This window comes from Podarcis bocagei, assembly GCF_964188305.1.
Source record: "Podarcis bocagei genome assembly, chromosome: 9".
In the NCBI taxonomy this organism is placed as follows: domain Eukaryota; kingdom Metazoa; phylum Chordata; class Lepidosauria; order Squamata; family Lacertidae; genus Podarcis; species Podarcis bocagei.
The window spans coordinates 55,498,228-55,518,362 of NC_138134.1; the positions used below are offsets into that span (position 1 = coordinate 55,498,228).

At 42.0% G+C, this 20,135-nt stretch overlaps 1 protein-coding gene across 3 annotated transcripts; it reads left to right on the forward strand.

Annotated features, from left to right (window-relative positions):
• Window positions 1-407: 407 nt before the first annotated feature.
• On the forward strand, window positions 408-17,950 carry CFI (complement factor I). Of its 3 annotated transcripts, XM_081208269.1 has the most exons (14): window positions 413-914; window positions 1,082-1,334; window positions 2,282-2,432; window positions 5,265-5,434; window positions 8,627-8,737; window positions 9,392-9,502; window positions 11,109-11,144; window positions 12,020-12,049; window positions 12,254-12,289; window positions 13,495-13,598; window positions 14,268-14,374; window positions 15,506-15,786; window positions 16,260-16,361; window positions 17,193-17,950. In XM_081208269.1, exons 1-14 carry the CDS (start codon window positions 852-854, stop codon window positions 17,408-17,410), a joined length of 1,773 nt encoding a protein of 590 aa, XP_081064395.1. In that variant the 5' UTR covers window positions 413-851; the 3' UTR covers window positions 17,411-17,950. The 3 variants fall into 3 exon arrangements, with proteins under 3 accessions (XP_081064397.1, XP_081064396.1, XP_081064395.1); XM_081208271.1 differs by lacking the exon at window positions 11,109-11,144 and having other exon boundaries at window positions 408-914; XM_081208270.1 differs by lacking the exon at window positions 12,020-12,049 and having other exon boundaries at window positions 410-914.
• The last annotated feature ends 2,185 nt before the right edge of the window (window positions 17,951-20,135 follow it).

Below are 20,135 nucleotides of genomic sequence, written 5' to 3' on the forward strand. Positions count from 1 at the left end.
AACGGCAATGGTGCAGGAACTCAGTTCTGGTGAGTTCCAGCTGAAAAAAAGCCCTTACAAAGAAAATTTGTTGCTCCACTCCCCCTACAACTGTTTTATGGTGCGGTCCCCCAAGTATCAGTACAGATGAAGGGAGGGGGCAGGAACTGTGTACTGTAACTTAAAGTTGGAAGGCTTGTGTGAAGAGGTTGCCGCTACAGGCTGCAGAAAACACCAAGTTAGATGGACCAATGGACTGAGTATGTTCCTAAGAAGAAAAACTAAAACACAAACCACCTTTCCTTGCTATGATTAAATAGAAGGATTTTTGAACTGTACAGCCCCACTATTTGTTGTTTTTGAAGGGCTAGTTGATTAGCCATTCCCGGAAACTGGCACTCCCAGAGCTTAGTGCACAAATACTTTTTTTATCCGTTTGCCAAGGCATTGAGCAACTGGCCAAACACAACCTTGAAATCTTAGTCTCCTGTCAGTTAAATATGCAAATCATCCATTATCTTTTGTTCCAGAGAAGCAGGCAACTATAAAGCAGCTACATAAATAAGTGAAAGTATTAAGAAAGTTGTGAGAGAGTTATGCGCAGGAGAGCACATTCATTCAGGGATCTACCAGCCTTTTTACCTGTTTGCTTCTCTTATCGTTTTTGCAGTGAACATTGAACTGAGGTTTAAGCAGGATCTTGTTTAAGAGCTGAGAACCATCCATGCACATGGATGCTATCGTAGTTATTTCAGAAGCATCTTTTTAAATATTTGCTAATGGTTAAAAATTAAACACAGAGCAGAAGTCTGAGACTGGGGGGAAATTTTAGGGAAAGAAAATATTCTAAATACGGACAGAAACTATTCACCATGAAATCATTATCAGCTCTCGTGTTTATTTCATGCTTACAACTTGGAATTTTTCAACAAAAGGTAAGGATTTTTATTTTTAAAAAATGGTTGGCATTGTAAGAAACATGTTTTATTGGTAATACTTTAAGGCTTGTTTTTATTTTATTTTTTCATGTGCTTAGCATGCATCTGAAGGAAGTATGAAAACAACAAATCAACTACTGTTACTGAATAGTATTTGTTTTTAGGACAATACATATCTGATAGAAGAATGTGTAAACAATGGCTACACTCAGAATTCTTGCGAGAAAGTGTTTTGCCAGCCATGGCAGAGGTGTGTGGATGGTTCCTGTTTCTGTAAGCTACCTTACCAATGCCCCAAAAATGGAACCTTGGTTTGTTCTACTGAGAAGAGGACTTTAAATTACTGCCAGCTAAAGAGCTTGGAATGTCAACGTAAAAAGAGCAGATTTATGAACAGAGGAAGATGCAGCTCTCAAGGTAATATGTTTCATTTTCTTCTTCTGAATTGATTGTTGATCCTGAGAAAGATCAAGCTTTAAGGGTGGGGTGCAGACATTGATGTCTACCTGTAATTCTGTTATACTTACACAGTTTTGGTGCTTTCCAACTGTGGCTTTGCCTTAGCACATCGTGCTTCCACTTGCAAAAGTTGGAGCACCTGATTTCAACCAAATCACCACCACATTAACCCCCTATTACCCCCACCCCAGGGGTAGCCCATTGTTATTTACTGTTGTTAAGTGTCTTTTGAGTTATTTTTGTAAAAAAGAAAAACAATGAATAATTTTAATATAATAATTTAAATGTGTGTTATGTATATGCAGCCAAATACACAGGCAGAACAATCCTAGACTCGTATAACAGCTCTTGACACTCTAGGCCTACCTGTAGAATGTTGCACATTTGTCATTCCAAAAGCACAGTGTATTTTGTTTCTGTCATGCCTTATCACCCTCCCTCCACTGCATTTACTAGTCATATGCACAAAAAGCAGCAGAGAGTCTCGCTTGCTTTCCACTCAGAGTCCACTGCTCAAAGACTGGCTTAGTGACATTCCAGGCTCTTTAAAATAAACAACGCCCTGTAAATGGGGAAAAAACCCTGGGCTTTTTGTTTCTATATAAAACATCCAGCCATTTCCTGGTATGCATTTGTGTGAATTGTTGTGGAAATTCAAATCTGGCATCCCAGAGAGGAACCAAATTGACAAAGAATGTGCCATTTGATTAAATAATACTGTACCCGCCTTCCCATTCAAGGTTAATTTATCCTTTCACTTATTTTAACTCCACCCTTCAGACAAACAACACCAACAGTACTATACACATGGCGCCTTGCATACAACAAAGTGGGTTTTGTCCACATTGCTGTCTTTTGTAAACCTTACAGACCTAAACATTAGCAGATTTTGCTTTGCTTTCTAGAGACTTTTCAAGTTTCGTTGAAGCCTGAAAATGCAACATCAGCAGGAATTATCCAAGTAGAAGTGAATCTGTCCCCAAAGACACCTGTGTGTGGATCTGCTTGGGGTATGAATGAAGCAAATGTAGCCTGCAGACATCTTGGTTTTCCAGAGTAAGATTCTGGGGTGGAATGGAGAGCTGCTTATATGGATAAAATGTTACTTAAATAAATCTTAAGAAAAACTCTACATTACAGTGGTACCTCAGGTTAAGTACTTACCGTATTTTTCGCTCTATAAAATGCACCAGACCACAAGACCACAAGTTTTTGGAAGAGGAAAACAAGAAAAAAAATATTCTGTATCTCAGAAGCCAGATCAGCAAGAGAGATCGCTGCGCAGTGAAAGCAGCAATCCCTCTTGCTGTTCTGGCTTCTGTGATAGCTGCACAGCCTGCATTCGCTCCATAAGACACACACACATTTCCCCTTACTTTTTAGGAGGGAAAAAGTGAGTCTTATAGAGCAAAAAATACGGTAATTCGTTCCGGAGGTCCGTTCTTAACCTGAAACTGTTCTTAACCTGAAGCACCACTTTAGCTAATGGGGCATCCTGCTGCTGCCGCGCCGCCGAAGCCTGATTTCTGTTCTTATCCTGAAGCAAAGTTCTTAACCTGAAGCACTATTTCTGGGTTAGCGGAGTCTGTAACCTGAAGTGTATGTAACCCGAGGTACCACTGTAGTGGGATCTATCTTTATGATGGATTTGAGCTGGGATGGGGAATCTGTGGCCCTGCAGGTATTGTTGGACTCGAAGTCCCATCATGCCTGTGTTCTTTCCCATGCAAGGGTCTCAGCTGGGTACAAGGGAGGATTTTAGCATGTGCTGAGTAAAGAGCCCAGAGACACCAGGTAGTGTATTGCTAGCTGCTAGCACCATTTCCAAATCCAGGAAGCGAAGTCAGGTCAAGCAATGCCAGTAAGTCCAGATAAAGAAGGTCCAGCAAAGCAAAGGCCAAAAAACAAACAGCCAAGGGAGATAGCTCCAAGCAGCACCTAGCTGGGATGTCAGCCAGTGCAGGCTGGATGTTGCTCCAGCAATGAGCAAATCCAGACCAAGCCTTAAATAGGATGGCTTACACAACATTGTCAAACCGATAGTTACGTATGCAGTATCTGGCATGTCACTTGTTCCATGTCTCTGATACACAAAATATGAGTATGCCCAGCAGGGTGAAACAAGGTATTATTCCGCGAATCCTTGTCACGTTTAAGTTCTTTTGTCTGACACCGGCATACAACAACTATATTTTGCAAAGGGACATGTTAAGATCTTTTGTATCCTTTGTCTGATACCTGCATACAGCAGCTGCATACAACAACCATACTTTGCAAAGGCAGATGTGGAACATTACAAATAAAAGTTCATCTTTTGCAAGTACTGCTCCTTAAAGTTGTTACATTTGACACTTGTATTCGCTAAGACATACGTGGAACACAGAAAGCTTTTATTTGGACATTACGTTTTAAAAAACTGATTCATTTGTACATACGTGGAACACAAAAGCTTCTATTTGGACATTACGTATATAAGAACTGATCCATTTGTATTTCCTGTTTTAAACGTTGGTCCTTAATTGCTTCTACTCAATTAGATAATATGAAAAGAGGTATGTTTATATGATGTATAAAGAATTAATATAGTTAAAAACAGCAAGTTGCGTTGTGGCTATGTTTGTTAAATAGGATGGCAGCTTCTTTCAGCCCTGATTAATGGAGCCCTTTCTCTTAAAGGGGCCCTGGCTGTTTACTTAGTTTACTTTGGCTATGGTTCTGTTTTGCATTCTCAGCTAGAGTCTGAAGAGGGTAATGTGGCTTCTTCAAGATGGAGAGGTGCTGGCATCAGGTGCTCCTCTGGTGCTGGAATTCCCAAGGAGATAAGGATCCCCAAGGTGGGCTCAGAGGGCACATACTTCTCCCAGCTCTGAATTCGTAATAATTTCCCCTGAGGATGGGGAGGCAGAGCCCTGGGTCATGGTTCCCTGACCACTGGGCATGGTGGTTTGAAGTTGATGGGAGCTTGAGTCCAGCAACATCTGAGAGGGTCCTAATTCCCATCTGTGGATTATGAGGTCAGGGCCATAGTTCATACAGCCAGTGCTTTTCCCCCCAGGAGGTACTCAAGAGTATGCAGTTTGAGGTAGTGGTGGTGTAGTGGTTAAGAGCAGTAGTCTCGTAATCTGGGGAACCAGGTTCACGTCTCCGCTCCGCCACATGCAGCTGCTGGGTGACCTTGGGCCAGTCACGCTTCTTTGAAGTCTCTCAGCCCCACTCACCTCACAGAGTGTTTGTTGTGGGGGAGGAAGGGAAAGGAGAATGTTAGCCGCTTTGAGACTCCTTTGGGTAGTGATAAAGCAGGATATCAAATCCAAACTCTTCTTCATCATCATCTTCATCTTTGAAGTAGCAGCACTTGGAAATACCTTTATTGAGTCCACGGAACACTACTGAACACTACTGAACCTTATAGAAGGTCATATTATTTGCCCATCTAGCCTGCTGTTGTCTTTTCTGTCTTGAGGTGTTTTGGGCTGCTCCCCATAAACTGGCAAAACCAAAGAAATGCTAGGCTCCTTACAGTTCAGCAGCTCTATTTGTAACACACACACACACACTTTTAAGATATAAAACATGATAATTTTATAGCAAACCAAGTTATAAAGAATGCATTTTATATTCCAAAAGTAACAAAGGGACTTTCAATTTCTAAAGGGCGGGGGGAGAGATTGAATCTTTTCCAATTTCTCCCCAAAGTTCTGTTTTTTCCCATGACTTCATTTTATATCTCTACTCTTCCCTTTCTGGAGTTGTTTTGGCTCCTGGCACACAAGGTGGGCTGGTTTAAAGACTGTTGCAAATATGTTGGTTTTTTTCCCATCGGGTATGAATAATATGTGTGGTCCAGGGCCAATGATTACTTCTCTTCTTCTTTCTTGCATTGCTCAGAGGGGCTGATCGTACAGACAATGTTGACCCAGAAGAAGACACTGATTCAATGGAGTGCCTTAAGGCAAGATGCAGAGGAACAGAGACCAGCCTAGCAGAATGTACTTTAACTAGAGTGAATAAAACTAATGAGAAAGTGGCAAAAGTGGCGTGTCATACAACACACAGAGGTTGGTAAAATAAGTTTTATTGGGGGGGGGATTGTCTGTAATAAGCCATTTCTAGCTTGATAATTAGATGGTAGAGATGACAAGTGGGACCAAGAACAAAACACTGCAATATGAAATATTCCTGTTCAGTGTGCTAGACATGCTACACTTACAAGAGACTCCATTCCATTCCATTTCTCCTCTCCTCACCACTCCACTGGCATTAACTCCCCTTGCAACAAATAACGCCGCATTCTGTGATCACTGAACATATCGCAGGGTTTCAGCATGTTGATACCTCTCTTGTGGCTACATAGCTGTTGTAACTCAGCACCTGAGTTCATTACAGTATTAGTATATGGCTTTAGATGATCTGTTGATGCAGTCCCTCTCTCACTTTCCCTAGGGTGGCTTAAGAAAAACTAAGGTACCCTGTGTCAGGAGTTCAGCCTACACTCGAGTAGGACCCTGGCAGAGACATATGCCCGACTGGCATGTTCTCTCCCTCCTGGTCGATCATTCGGGAGCTTCATAAGCTTTCTTCAGCCCGAACATCACAGTGACCGATGCCAACCGACACCGGCACACTTAGGGATCCACAGAGTTTGCACATCATGTGCGTGATAGACCTCAGACAGCCAGTGTGGTGTAATGGTTAAGAGCGGTGGACTTGTAATCTGGTGAACTGGGTTCGCGTCTCCGCTCCTCCACATGCAGCTGCTGGGTGACCTTGGGCCAGTCACACTTCTCTGAAGTCTCTTAGCCCCACTCACCTCACAGAGTGTTTGTTGTGGGGGAGGAAGGGAAAGAAGATTGTTAGCCGCTTTGATACTCCTTCCGGTAGTGATAAAGCGGGATATCAAATCCAAAATTCTTCTCTTCAGTAACTCAGCATTTTGGCTAATCTACTTTATTTACATATAAACACACACAGAGCACTGCAACATGGCTCCCTCTCTCTCTAGCATCAGACAGCCAAGAGAAAAAGAACAAAGGACAATAGTCCCACTTCACGGAACACAGTAACACAAACATCCTGTCTCTGTCACTTCCCACTTTGTGGAGTCAAGACATATACCGTCATGTGATAGACAAAAATCCCATGACTGCAATCATGGAGCAGGAATTCTAACACCCTGAGGCAACAAAGCCCAGGCCAGAGATCCTATGCCATCAGGCCCAGAAGAGACTTTTGGCATGGCAGGACACTTTTGCTTTATATCTTACACCATTTCATAGAATAGAATCTTAGAACCATAGAGTTGGAAGGGACCACGAGGGTCATCTAGTCCAGCCCCCTGCAATGCAGGAATCTTTTGCCCAATGTGGGGCTTGAACCTGCAACCCTGAAATAGTCTCATGCTCTACTTTTTTAAAAAAGGTAAACCAGCTTGGGAACCTTGGCAGAAAGGCACTGTATAAATGCAGTCACTCAGTCAATATGATAGAAAGGTTGCCTCTTAATTACTACTGCTGTTGCTGCATATTTAGTCAAACTACACTGTGGATTCTTTTTTTAAAAAAATATTTTTTATTAACAGACCAATCAAATCAAATCACATAAATTCCAAATTCCAAATTTTAATTTTTTTGTTGGGGGTACCCATATTTCAAGTTCCGAAAGGGATCCAATCCTCTTGTTGTTGCTGCTGCTTTAATGTCCACAAATCTGTCCAAATAGTGTTCACCATTCTATCCAATCCTTTCTTGTTATTTTCCACATCTCTTCTTGTTATTTTCATATATTTTTCCTTTCTCTTTGTGACCTCTGATAGTCTCCACAAGCGGGTTGAAACAAATTGTACTCCTGTGTGGGTTTTTGCTCGTTAATCTTCACAGATCTGCCACCCCCTTTCTCAGTCCCCTGAGGAGGTTCTGTCAGTTCATAGCTTCCTCCTCCCGATCATCAATCTTTCGACAGAACCTGCCAAGATGGTAACTCCCTTTTTATTACTGCGTCATTTCAAGAGCCTTTGTTCTTTTCTCGATCTCCATAAGCCAAACTTTTGGTTAATAATTCATTTCCACACAGTTTTTAATCATCCTGCTTAGGTCAGTTATGCGACGGTTCTTTCTTGGGGAGGGGTTATTGGTTAATGACATAGAAGAAAAGAAAAAAGTCCCCCCCCCATCCAGTCCCGCTCCGACATACCGAACCTTTGATGTATCTTCTTCAGATATATTCCTGTTAAATCCAACCCGTCGCTCTACTTTCACAGAGGTCACTTCAATTAGCAGTCTTCACTCCCGTTCTTCACTTGAAATATGTGCATTTGCTTCTCTCTCTAATTGTTTATTTCGAGTTGCTGCAACTAGTGTGCGATCAGAGACAGCATCCGGGAGAGCCGGACCCACACAAGGGCTTTGTGCCTAGTGCCCTCACCCCCTTCTTTCGAATCTGGGGGTGATTTATGGCCACAGGAGGCAACGCAGTGTTCCCCATATCCTTGGGGCAACAAGGGAGGCTGCATACTCCCATATCAGCCTCTTAATTACCTCGTGTGAGCCGGAGAGATGTTATTGTCGGCCATCTTCCAGTGCGCCCCTAGCGGCCCCTACACTGTGGATTCTTTGAGACAATGCAGTCAGTGTGCACAGTCAGTTGTGTTACCTGAAGACATGCTGCTGTGTTTTTAGGTTCTTATTGGTCGTGTTTGTTTTAGCTAGTTTTAATGTTAGTTGCTTTGGGTCAATTGCTTTGGGTCACTGTTGCAAGGAAAGTGACTAAATAATAATCATCATGAATAAAGTCAGGTGACAGGTCCCACTCAATTTTAGAAGCGAACCCCATTCCCCAGGGCCAGCCAGATCCTGTTCATAGCTGTCAACATTTCCCCTTTTTAAAGGGAAATCCTATTTGGAATAAGGGAATTTACCTTTAAAAAAGGGAAATGTTGACAGCTATGATCCTGTTCCCCTCCCCACAACATACAGTTTTAAATCTCTTTTTTGTTTTTTAAATCCTTGTGAATGCTATGCTGAATTCATCTTTTTGTTTGCTGTCTTGGATTTGTCACTGATTGAAAGGAAACATAGAAATGCTCTTAATAATTAAACCAGAGGCAGGCAATTATGCTGAACACAATAGTTTCATGCCTTCAGCTACTGTGCACCCATCCCAGCAAACAATCCTATGGATTTCTATACAGTATTTCTTTTTCTGCTGAAGAATATCTAACCAAAACATTATTTGTTTCTCATCCCACTTGACAGAATGTTCGCCAAAAGAATTCCGTTGTGTCAATAGAAAATGCATCCATTCCTCTAAGACATGCAATGGCGTCAACGACTGTGGAGACTTAAGTGACGAAATATGTTGCAAAGGTATGCTCTATACTATGTAATCATTCTTTTTTTGGGTGTGTATTATCAGTCATATACACACAAATGGTTCTGAAAGATGCTTTAAAGCTATATGTTTGTCAAAGAAATGCTTGTACACATCATTGCTCTAAACTCTGCTTAAGAGCAAAAGGTTAAAAGTTTCAAGTCATATTTCTTCAGTCATGTTAGGTATCAGTTAGATTTATATACCAACTTTAACTCAAAATTCCCCAAGGTGGCTTACAACAAAGCAAACGAAAGCTTCACCAATCAAAATCAATGGATCAGAAGTAAAAACAGTACCATGAACATAAGGGATGGGGTGGGGGTGTTTTCATTGCTCCCAAAAAAGACAGAGTAGCATTCAACTTTATACACACAAAGGAGCAGAAAAGCTGTCATTTCCAAAAATTATATAGAATATTTCAAAGTTACATTGCTTAATTTTGAAAAATAACTGAATAGTTCAATCAGTAGAGCATGAGACTCATAATCTCGGGTTTGTGCAAAAAGATTCCCGCATTGTAGGGGATTGGACTAGATGACCCTCATGTTCCCTTCCAACTCTACAATTCTTTGTGCTTAGGCCTTAAACCACTGTGCTATTGATGTACCATTTTGTGTTTTATATTCTGACTGATCTCTTTCCGATAGCATGTAGGGGGAAAAGCTTCCACTGTCATTCAGATGTGTGTATTCCAAGAAAATACGTCTGTAACAACGAAGTGGACTGTTTAACAGGAGAAGATGAGACTCGCTCACAGTGTAAGAGTATACCTTTCTATTTATTTGTGGCTGCATTCGGACAATAACCCCCCCCCCCCACATACTATGTAATGGGTTTGGATAAGCTTAGAACATTCTAGCTAGCTCAAATTGTGGTGATATCTGAGACCATTGCACAGCCCATCCTTCATGTCCACTTGTCCCTCATTAACAGACGAGCAATATCAAAACCTAAACGGAGTGCTCCCGCACAACTCACAGTACAACATTGCAGCTTGAAAGGGGGGAGGGATGCTTTCTGTAACCTAGTAGCTCACTTGATTTGAAGTTTGTGCTCCACTTACTGATATATAATTTGCAGCTGCATTTTTGTTCATCTTAGATGTACAGCCTGCCCCATCCAAAGAGGTTGTTGTAGCTAAAAACACAGAAAACAGCTCAAGAAAATGAGCATCATTCATTTCAATGGGGCTCATAAAGGCAATGCTTTCTGTTTATTTAACAAAAATATATACCTCTCTATTGTAAAAAGAACCCCTAAACAATTTACAAAAACGAAACGAAACATAAATAGCGGTATTGTCAAAAAAACGCAGCTGAAAACAGCTATTTTTAAAAGTTCAAAATATAATTAAAATTAACAGTAAACTAAAAACACACGTCACCTTCCCAGGTGGATATCACAGGTTGATTTGTACTACGGTAATTGAAAACCAAACCCTTCTCATTCTCATAGTAGAAGCAGAAGCAGTTTGCAAGCATATCTATGCATTTTCTCAACAAAGGCAATCATCCCCGTTCAATATTCTGCATTTTCCACAAATTAGCTTTGTGCACATCTGAAGGCAGCCCTGTTCAGGGAAGTTTTTAATATGTGATATTTTAGTGTATTTTTCATCTTTGTTGGAAGCCGCCCAGAGTGGCTGGGGAAACCCAGCCAGATGGGCGGGGTACAAATAAATTATTATTATTATTATTATTATTATTATTATTATTATTATTAAGCAGTCCACAGCAATAGGACATAATCATAATAATGTGATAATCGTAATGAATCATAATTTAAGCACATTTTTTAAAAAATGTAAACCACCTTGGGTATCATGGTAGAAAAGTATGTATGTATCTATATCTATATAAAACACAATAGAAGTTATACGATCACTGCAATGCAGCCCTACCCATCCAACTATTAACAATTTCATTTAAAATTCATCAAAAAGTGAGCATGTGTCTGGTCTACATATCATGCTTGTCTAGTCACTTCACCCTGCAGAGCAGAAGGAGTGAATGGAGCCTAGGTCCATATTAAACATGATGCTAGAAAAATTAATAGCAAGTGAAGCACAAAGAGAAAGAAATCACCCCATCAGCACAACTGCTATTAGCCCTAGGAGGAAAGCTAATAGGGATTCCCAATGTCTACTTTGGCCCTTAGTCATCTGTATTACTGAGCAAGGTTCATATGTAGTTTTGAGCCACTCCCTACAATCTTTCCAATTTAGAGGTGGAGTTTAACAACATCTGCAGGACTATAGACCCTTAATATAATGGAAGCCAGTCTAGTTCATTGCTTGTTGGTGGATTGGGTTTTTTTTCTGTGTTCACCTTACTTATTTTATGTATATGTGCATGTTTTAAATAGGTGATAAAAAAAGAGCTGAAGACAATGAAAACACGGGTAATTTATATATATATATAATTTTATAACTCTCTTCTTATGTTTCTCTCAGGGTTCTCTCAGGAGTGACCTGTTCTTTATAATTCAGCTTATTCGGCAGCAATAGCCCAGAAAAAAACAGCCCATTCATGGAACCACAGTTATACAGAGCAATACAACAGTTTCCCCACAAATAAATAAACGCACTATTTGAAACTATAGTATTTGAAAAAAGAACAATGCAATCAATGGTCTCTCTGAGTCAGAAGAGAAAATGTACATATTATTGCTTGCAAATTTTGTGATCAGCCCATTTAAATGTTCCTCTGTCTATTCTCAAACTTGGGTCCTCAAATGTTGCTGTACTGCAGTGCTCATCATCCTTGACCATTGGGCCATGCTGGCTGGGGCTGATGAGAGTTGTAGTTTACCAACATCTGGAAACCCAAGGTTGGTAGAGGCTGCTCTTGTCTACCAAGGTGCAGAAGGCTTCCGAGTTGCTCTCTGCAATCAGCTTTAGTCCCACAATGAGAGGACAACGGCAACTGGCAACTTACAAATTGCAGCTCTGCGAGAACGGACTCTGCAACCCCATGCTAATTACTCATGCATATAAGAAAATGCAATTTAAATTGTACAGGGTGATCTACCCAATCTTATTTGGCTTCCCAGCTCTCTTCAATAACTCTTCAAGAACTTCACCCCTGCAAGGCTAAACCTGGAAGGTTATATTAGCATAGCCAATGGTCAAGTCTGATGCAGGCGTTATTGGACGTCCAACCTCTAGATTCTCAAACCCCAATATACAGCAAATTCATAGCATAGTGTGCATTGGTGTATGTTTTTTTCCTGTGTACACCCTACTTATATATAATATGTGTGTATGTTTTAAATAGGCAATAGAAGAGCTCAACAAAATGCAAGAGGTAACATTTTGTGTTTTGATCTTATTTCATGGACATCACTAAGTTCTTTGCAGCATGAAAATAAACATTTTCACTTGCAATTGCTGTATAGATCAAAGAGCTGTGAAGGCTCAGCTGCAGGGATCAGTTCAAAATGTTCATAGGTTTAGGGATCTGAAACTAGGTTTTCAGTTACAATAATTTAAAGTAGTTATTTTATTTCAGAAGGAAAAAAAGATGCTGAACAGTCTATGGATGAAGGTAAATACACTATATCATGATCAATAGACAATATGACAATTGCTTGGACTGATTCAGCAGTCTAGTCCTATGCATGCTTACTCATAAGTGAAGTCTGCTTTGCTCAATGGAACTTATTACATGCATTCACTAATCACTCTTGAAAATGGGAAACTACTTCATGGGGAAGCTGCTTGTGTCAAATCATGCTTCTTGCTGAGCTTCCAGTGATTTTCACCATGCTGGTTTATCACCTCTTCTGGGGCACTTTTGACAGTGCACTGTCAGAAATGTACTGGAAGCTGCTCACATGAACAGCTGTGTAAAGCACATGAATATATGAACGGAGGATGAAGCTTTCAAGGCTACACAGGAGTATGTTGCTTAACAACCCCCTTTCCACCTTTGAAAACAACAATCAAATGAAAGAGCTGGCCTTGAAACCCCTGAGTCTTGATTCTTTTCTCAGGAAAGTGCCACGCATCAACTCCCTGAATGGAAACCTTTTAAAAAGTTGCTTACATTCGCTCAACAGTCCTGATTTAAGCGGGATATCCCAGAATTACAACAGCCAATCCCGACTTCTGATTGGATCCTGGAATGTCCCATTCTTTGGTCTGGCACTCTGGCGAGAGTCAGTAGACTTGTGCCAGAGAGCTGGAATGAAAGCCGCTTGGTTTTTGGTCTCACGAGACCAGAAAAAGAGCATCATGGTTTTGGTCCCCAAGATGTTGGAGGATATATGCTTAAAGAGAATTATTATGTAGGCTTAGGTGAATTTGCTGGTTTTGGTTTCTCATTTTTCCAATCTTCAGTACACCCAATTACTGCATTAGTTTGCAATTTTTTTAAACAAAGGAAAAGTAGGTATAAAAATTTATACACATTTTTTGGTGCACCTCCTCTAAAATGTGCATTTTTGCAAGCAATTATCCCTAATATGTGGGGGCTCTAGCTTGCACAGGCGGCCTCCACGATAAGGGGCAGCTCCCCAGTTCAGAAGTTCACAATCCATCTTGTGAAGGACTGGAAGAACAGGGGATGTGATGTTCCAAAGGAGGTGCAGTTTGCCAGTGCACCCGACGCCTTTGTTCAGTTATCATCAATGCACGTATGTAATCTAAATGCCCAAAGAAGTCATAAAAAACAAACCACAAAGTAGTTTATTTCAACGAATGCAAGTGAGCGAGTTGCAAGCATGACACTGCTTATCTCTTTTGTTAAAGAAAGAAGAAAGATCAAAACATTGTTACCCCAGTTACAGTGCGGCATTGCAAACCACACGGCTACTCGTCGGAAGCGAATCGTAGGTGGATTCACTGCAGGAAAGGTAAAAGGAAAATCAGGCATAGCTAACAATACAGGCACTATAATGTCAAGTCTGTAATGTCAAGTCTGTGTTTTTAATGCATTTTTTAGACCTGCAGGAACGGTGACAATGGATAAAACAACCTAGAAATCTATGGTGAAGCATAAGCTTTTTGAGTACAGTATAAAGTAGGAAATCGAAGAGTTAATTTCCAGTCTTTTAAAATACTGCACAGCGATATATTTTCTCCCCTTTCCTACTCTCAACCTTCCCTCCCTCCAATCATAAGCTAGGGAATCTGAATGGGCAGTACAGCTGAAATAAGTGAAACACTCCAGTTTCGTGGATTTTTTTGCTATAGGGCATTTTAGTACATCAAATATTATTTTTAAAAATCCAACTAGAAGTACGAACCAAAAAAGTGGAATAGACGAAAGAGCTATTTCTTTATCCAACAGGAAAAGAAGCAGCAGCACATCAAAATGCTGAACCTTTGTTTCTCTGACTTTTCCTGAAGAAGGTAGAGTAGAAACAGTAGGTTCTGAAATAAATATCTACTTTGTCAACCAACGGTGATTTTTGCTCCTACTTCCAGTTCCATCTGGAGACCACATACATAGATAGACACAGGTAATATTAGTAGTAGAACTGGTCTAGAAAAGTGTAACATCATGCCTCATGTATTTGCAGGATGAATTTCCTTGGCAAGTGGCCATTAAAGATGAACGGACAACAGTGAACTGTGGTGGCGTTTATATTGGGGGCTGTTGGGTTTTGACGGCTGCACACTGTGTTAGGTAAGTGGATTTGGCGACTCTCAAGTGGGAATTGCCTTGCAGCAAGAGACAGAACAAAATGAACTTTTAGGGTCTGGGACGACCGCAGCTCCATCTATGTTACAACCGTCTAGCAGTTCTATATTGACTTAATTGACATAGGTGTAGCCGGGGGGGGCAGGAGGGACAGTTGCCCCCCCATCATGTAAATAAATAAAAATATTTCCCCCCCCCCGAAATTCTTTGAGATCTTTGGGGGAATCTCTGTTGGTCATCCCCCATGACTCAGACACACAGCTCATAACTAGTAGAAGCTGTACATTCAGCAGAGTGAGCTCAAGATTGTCGAACTCCCTCGCAACTGAAATTAGAGAGACACACTCTCTGTTGAACCTCAGGTTCATGACTGAAGACTTTCTTGTTCCAGCTGGCATTTGTTTTTATTGTGATTTTTAATTGTATGACTGTCCCATTTTCTGTGGATTTTCTTTTTTAAGAAATGCAAATAATTAAGTGGTTTAAAAAAAATAAATCTTAAAATGAATGCAATAATAAATAAATAGGCCTCAGCTATTTTTGCTGTAAAGGGACGCGGGTGGCGCTGTGGGTAAAAGCCTCAGCGCCTAGGGCTTGCCGATCGAAAGGTTGGCGGTTCGAATCCCCGCGGCGGGGTGCGCTCCCGCTGCTCGGTCCCAGCGCCTGCCAACCTAGCAGTTCGAAAGCACCCCTGGGTGCAAGTAGATAAACAGGTACCGCTTACCAGCGGGAAGTAAACGGCGTTCCGTGTGCTGCGCTGGCTCGCCAGATGCAGCTTTGTCACGCTGGCCACGTGACCCGGAAGTGTCTCCGGACAGCGCTGGCCCACGGCCTATAGAGTGAGATGGGCGCACAAACCCCAGAGTCTGTCAAGACTGGCCCGTAACGGGCAGGGGTACCTTTACCTTTATTTTTGCTGTATCTCAGATGAATCTCAGCTTTTCTCATCTAATGGATTTCATAAAGGCACGGAAAACTGTGCAGGAGCCTATTGCTAAAAGTGGGCGCTTATGTATGTAATCCGTTTGACTACTTGATTAATTAGCTGGGAAATTTTTCATAATCCAAAGTTTGTGTTTCTGCTTGCACTCTTTGAAACACATTTCTTCTTTGCAGAGAGAACCGTGCACATACCTATCAGGTGTGGACTGGAATGCTGAACACAGTACTACAGGAAGGGATAATAGAAGCATTTCAAGTAGTTAAAGTAATAGTTCACGAGAAGTACAACACCAAAACATATGAAAATGACATTGCTTTGATGGAGATGAAACCCAAGGACACAAACAGCCCAACATGTTACCCTGTGGACTCTGCGCCAGTCTGTGTCCCTTGGTCAAAATACATGTTCAAAGGTGGCCACCAGTGCAAAGTGTCTGGCTGGGGGCTCGATGAAGGTAAATGGAATAGGCTAATTACTTGTTTAAATTATGGTTACAGTTTCCTCATCTCTTCTGGCCTCAAACTTTGCTAAGCTACAAAAGCACTTCCTTTCAACTCTTCTTTATAACAGCTCATTAAAAGCTGTTTCACTAGCATTTCCTGTTGGTCTCAGCTAGTATACTGCCGAACTTGTCTCCCCCCCCCCACCGTTGGTCAAGTCTTCACAACCCCTTAATTCAGTGACTTGAATGAAATTCATGTGAATTTTTTCACTTTTTAAAATTTATGTGAAATTTTTCACTTTTTAAAAAAATGCAAGTTGTTTTGTCCTGCACTGGAAGAGTCTCATCAGATACTTTAAAAAATCAGATTAACCTGACCACGGTTGAAATGGGATAAGTTTATGGACGGTGAATGAAAGTACTGAATTGTGAACAATTAATAAATGGTAAAATGAAACACCAACTGTTATTTATTTCTTTTTTAGAGTTTTCAAGGCAATTTGATCTTAAGTGGGGGTACATTTATCTAATGGAAAACTGCTCTGAAATCTATGGGAACCGGTACTTTGAAGGCATGGAATGTGCAGGTGAATATGAACTGTATCATTTTTGACACCCATCTGGATGCAAACTCATGAGACAGTATTAAGTAAGCAGAGACGGGTCAACACATATCAGTGCCTGAAACAAAACAAACACACATATAGCTCCCCACATGAGTATTAGACTCGTAATCTGGTGAACCGGGTTCAATTCCCCGCTTCTCCACATGCAGCTGCTGGGTGACCTTGGGCCAGTCACACTTCTCGGAAGTCTCTCAGCCCCACTCACCTCACAGAGTGTTTATTGTGGGGGAGGAAGGGAAAGGAGAATGTTAGCCGCTTTGAGACTCCTTCGGGTAGTGATAAAGAGGGAAATCAAATCCAAACCCCTCCTCTTCTTCTTCTTCTAAGAAGTTAACAGGAGGGGATGTTTATCTGCCTGCTCCCTTCTGCCTTGGTTGTCATGTATGGCAGGGCTGTGGATGCAGCCATGGCCCCATTGCTCCATGTGACTCCACTGGACTAGCAGGAGTTTGGATTGCTCCCTAAATCACCAGCATTTAAAGATATTATCCAGAATAACACCAGTTCACTAAATAATTATGTCAGTCTTTGACAAGGATCAGGCTCAATGAACGCAGGCTCTGGATATGGGGGAATTGATTAATTGTCCCAAATGGGCAAAAAACAAATGCCTCAGCTATGGACAAGATAAAACACCACAAAGACATAGTCATCCACACACTTTGGGCTTTCTACTCTGTTTTGACTGTATCTAGTATCAATAGAATAGTTTGGGAATGAAAATGCACCCATAATTGCCTTTGTTGTGGGTGAGGGCATCTGTAACAACTTACTTTGTTTTTCTCTTTTCAGGAACGCATGATGGCTCTGTGGATTCCTGTAAAGGTGACTCAGGAGGACCCTTAGTTTGTTTTGACTCTAATAATGTGGGGTATGTTTGGGGTGTTGTGAGCTGGGGTGAAAATTGTGGCGAAAAAGGACACCCTGGGGTTTATACAAAAGTGGCACATTATTTCAATTGGATTGGCCGTCACACTGGACTGAATCTCATTTCACGATATAACTTGTGATTTGGAATGTGATTTGGAATGTAAATATTACCTCTTTTTGCCTTGGCAATAACTAAAGATAGGCTGCAGAACTTGTGGCTCAATCCAGCCAAAGTGAAGCATTGTCCTAGTAGTTTCAATGAGAGAAATGTATGGCATGATCAAGTTTACTCGGAAGACGTAACTTACTCCCAAGTAAATATGTGTGCAGTTGTAGCTTTAAGCTTGCTGAAAACTGGCAGGGATGGGGAAGGAACCTTTGGCCCTCCAGATGTTTCAGGCTCCAGTTCCCATTAGCCCCAGCCAGCATGGCCAGCAGTTAGGATTGATGGGATTTGTAGTCCATTAACATGTGGAAGGCCACTGATTTCCCATCTCTCATCTGTGAAAGTTAGAAGTACTCAGCTCTGGCTGGATTATGCTGCGAAAGATCATCAGTTATGAGTTGTGAAATTTTGCATTTAATAAATTTTAAAGTATGTGTGCTTCTGTAAACAGTTACTGCATTTCTTTTGTACTCATTGTATATTCAAATAAAAGTGATGCATACCACCAAGGAAATGTTTGTTTTTATATTGTATTGAAATTTGCTAAGCAGGCTCCACTGTACACAAGATGGCATAATAGCCATGGATGGAGAATATTTAGGTATCTTACTGTACAGACTATTTTCAAACATTTCAAACAGTTGCAGAATCCTTAAAACTCTGAAGTCCTGTTTAGGTGCTATTTTCCCTATTGTTCCAAAAATGCATGGAGAATGTCATGGCCTTGGGCCAATAAACTTAGTTATGCAGCAGTAGCTCAGAAGAAAAATCAGAGCCGGATTTAAGGGGAGGACCTATGCTTGGATCTTGCACCCAATCTGATAAAACCCAGGGAAGTACTGTAAACTGCCCTGTGATCCTCAGATGGAAGGGTGGTATCAAAGCAACAACACTGTCGTCACCACCCAGACTCAGAGGAGTAGACTTCAGACTCCTCCAATGAGCATGAAGGCTCTGGGGAATGTTCCTCAACTAGGTTATCATTATTCTAACCTTCAGAATGCAAATGCAGAACATGATTCAAGCCCTTAATATAGCTAGCTAAAGCAGCTGAGGCCACTAGAGGTGAATGGACCACAGTGAACTGCAGTTGAGTTTATATCATAGCTGTCAACTTACAGATTTGAAAATAAGGGACCAGCAGCCTTGAAAGTAAGGGATCAGCAGCCAAAATAAGGGATCTGGCACTGATGGAGCCATGCTGTTTTGCAGTTATGAAAGAGTTATGAAAGGGATGCAGAGGGGGAAATCACTACATTAAGATGCTGCACTGGTTGGAGGGTATGCTAAGCAGCACGTCGGGGCTGCCGTCGTCCTGGCGCGAGGAGTTCCATTGGCCCTTCCCCACCCAAGAGAGAGGGAGGGAGGGAGAGAGACTCTCGCCCACGCCGCCCGCAAGCCGGGCATGAGGCGGTTGCGGTGCCGTGGCTGCCACTGAAGCGCCGCCCTTCTGCGTCCCTCCCCATCCCCTCCTCTTCCTCCTCCCTCAGGCCACCTCCGCAGCCGCCGTCGCCACCACCTCCGGCTTCCCCTGGCAGCGCGGCAGAAGTCTCGCAAGAGAGGGGCTGCCTGCCCACCCGCCTCCATCCGGCTCCTCACGACACGCCCCTCAGCGGGAAAAGGAAGAGATGGAGACGCGGCAGCTTGTGCACGCGCTCTCACAGTGGAGGACCCCGAGCCGCTGCTTCCCTCCTGAGCCGGGAGAGCATGAAACCCGGGAAATTTAAGGGACATCATCAGTAAGGGACAGCAGCGGGACACGGCGCTGGGATAAGGGAGTTTCCCGCCAAATAAGGGACGGTTGACAGCTATCTATATTCGGGAGGCTGTTGAATTTTGACATCTGCGCACTGTTAGGCTTGGGCAACTCTTAAATGGGAATGGTGGGCAGGTGGCCTTGCCTTGCATCAAGATACAGAACAAAGTGGCCTTTTAGGCCTTGGTGCTGTACGGCTCCATCTACACTACACATTCTACCAGTTCTCCATTGTCAAACAAAGCACAACACGGGTCTATACAATATAGGCTCTATACCACCTCAAATATAGACACAGAAGCATAGGTAAAGGGAACGTGGGTGGCGCTGTGGTCTAAACCACCGAGCCTCATGGGTTTGCCGATCACAAGGTTGGCAGTTCAAATCTGCACAACAGGGTGAGCTGCCATTGCTTTGTCCCAGCTCCTGCCAACCTAGCAGTTTGAAAGCATACCAGTGCACAGAAGCAAATCTTGCTTTAAGTCAGCCACCCACACTGATCTATTAGCATATGCAGTCAGGACTCAACTATTATTGCTGTGTCTCAGATGAGTATAATCTTTTCTCATCTAATTAATTTCAGAAAGCCCCAGAAAACTGGGCAGAATACTACTGCTAAAAGTGGACACCTGTGCATATGAAGTATTTGACTATGTTTCAGATTTATACTAAGCCAAAGTTTACACATTTGCTTGCCCTTTTAAAACCCTTTTCTTCTTTGCAGGGGGGGAAATGTGCATACTTATAAAATCTTGTCTGGAGTGGTAAGCCTCTCCCCAACAGAACCATTTGCTTTAAACAGAGTAAATAAATGGCATTGCTTTCCTGGAGATGAGACCCAAGGACAAGCCTACCAGCCCAACATGTTCTCTGTAGGACTCTGTGTCAACTCCCTGGTCACAATACATATTCAGAGGCAGCCACCAGTGCAAAGTGTCCGGCT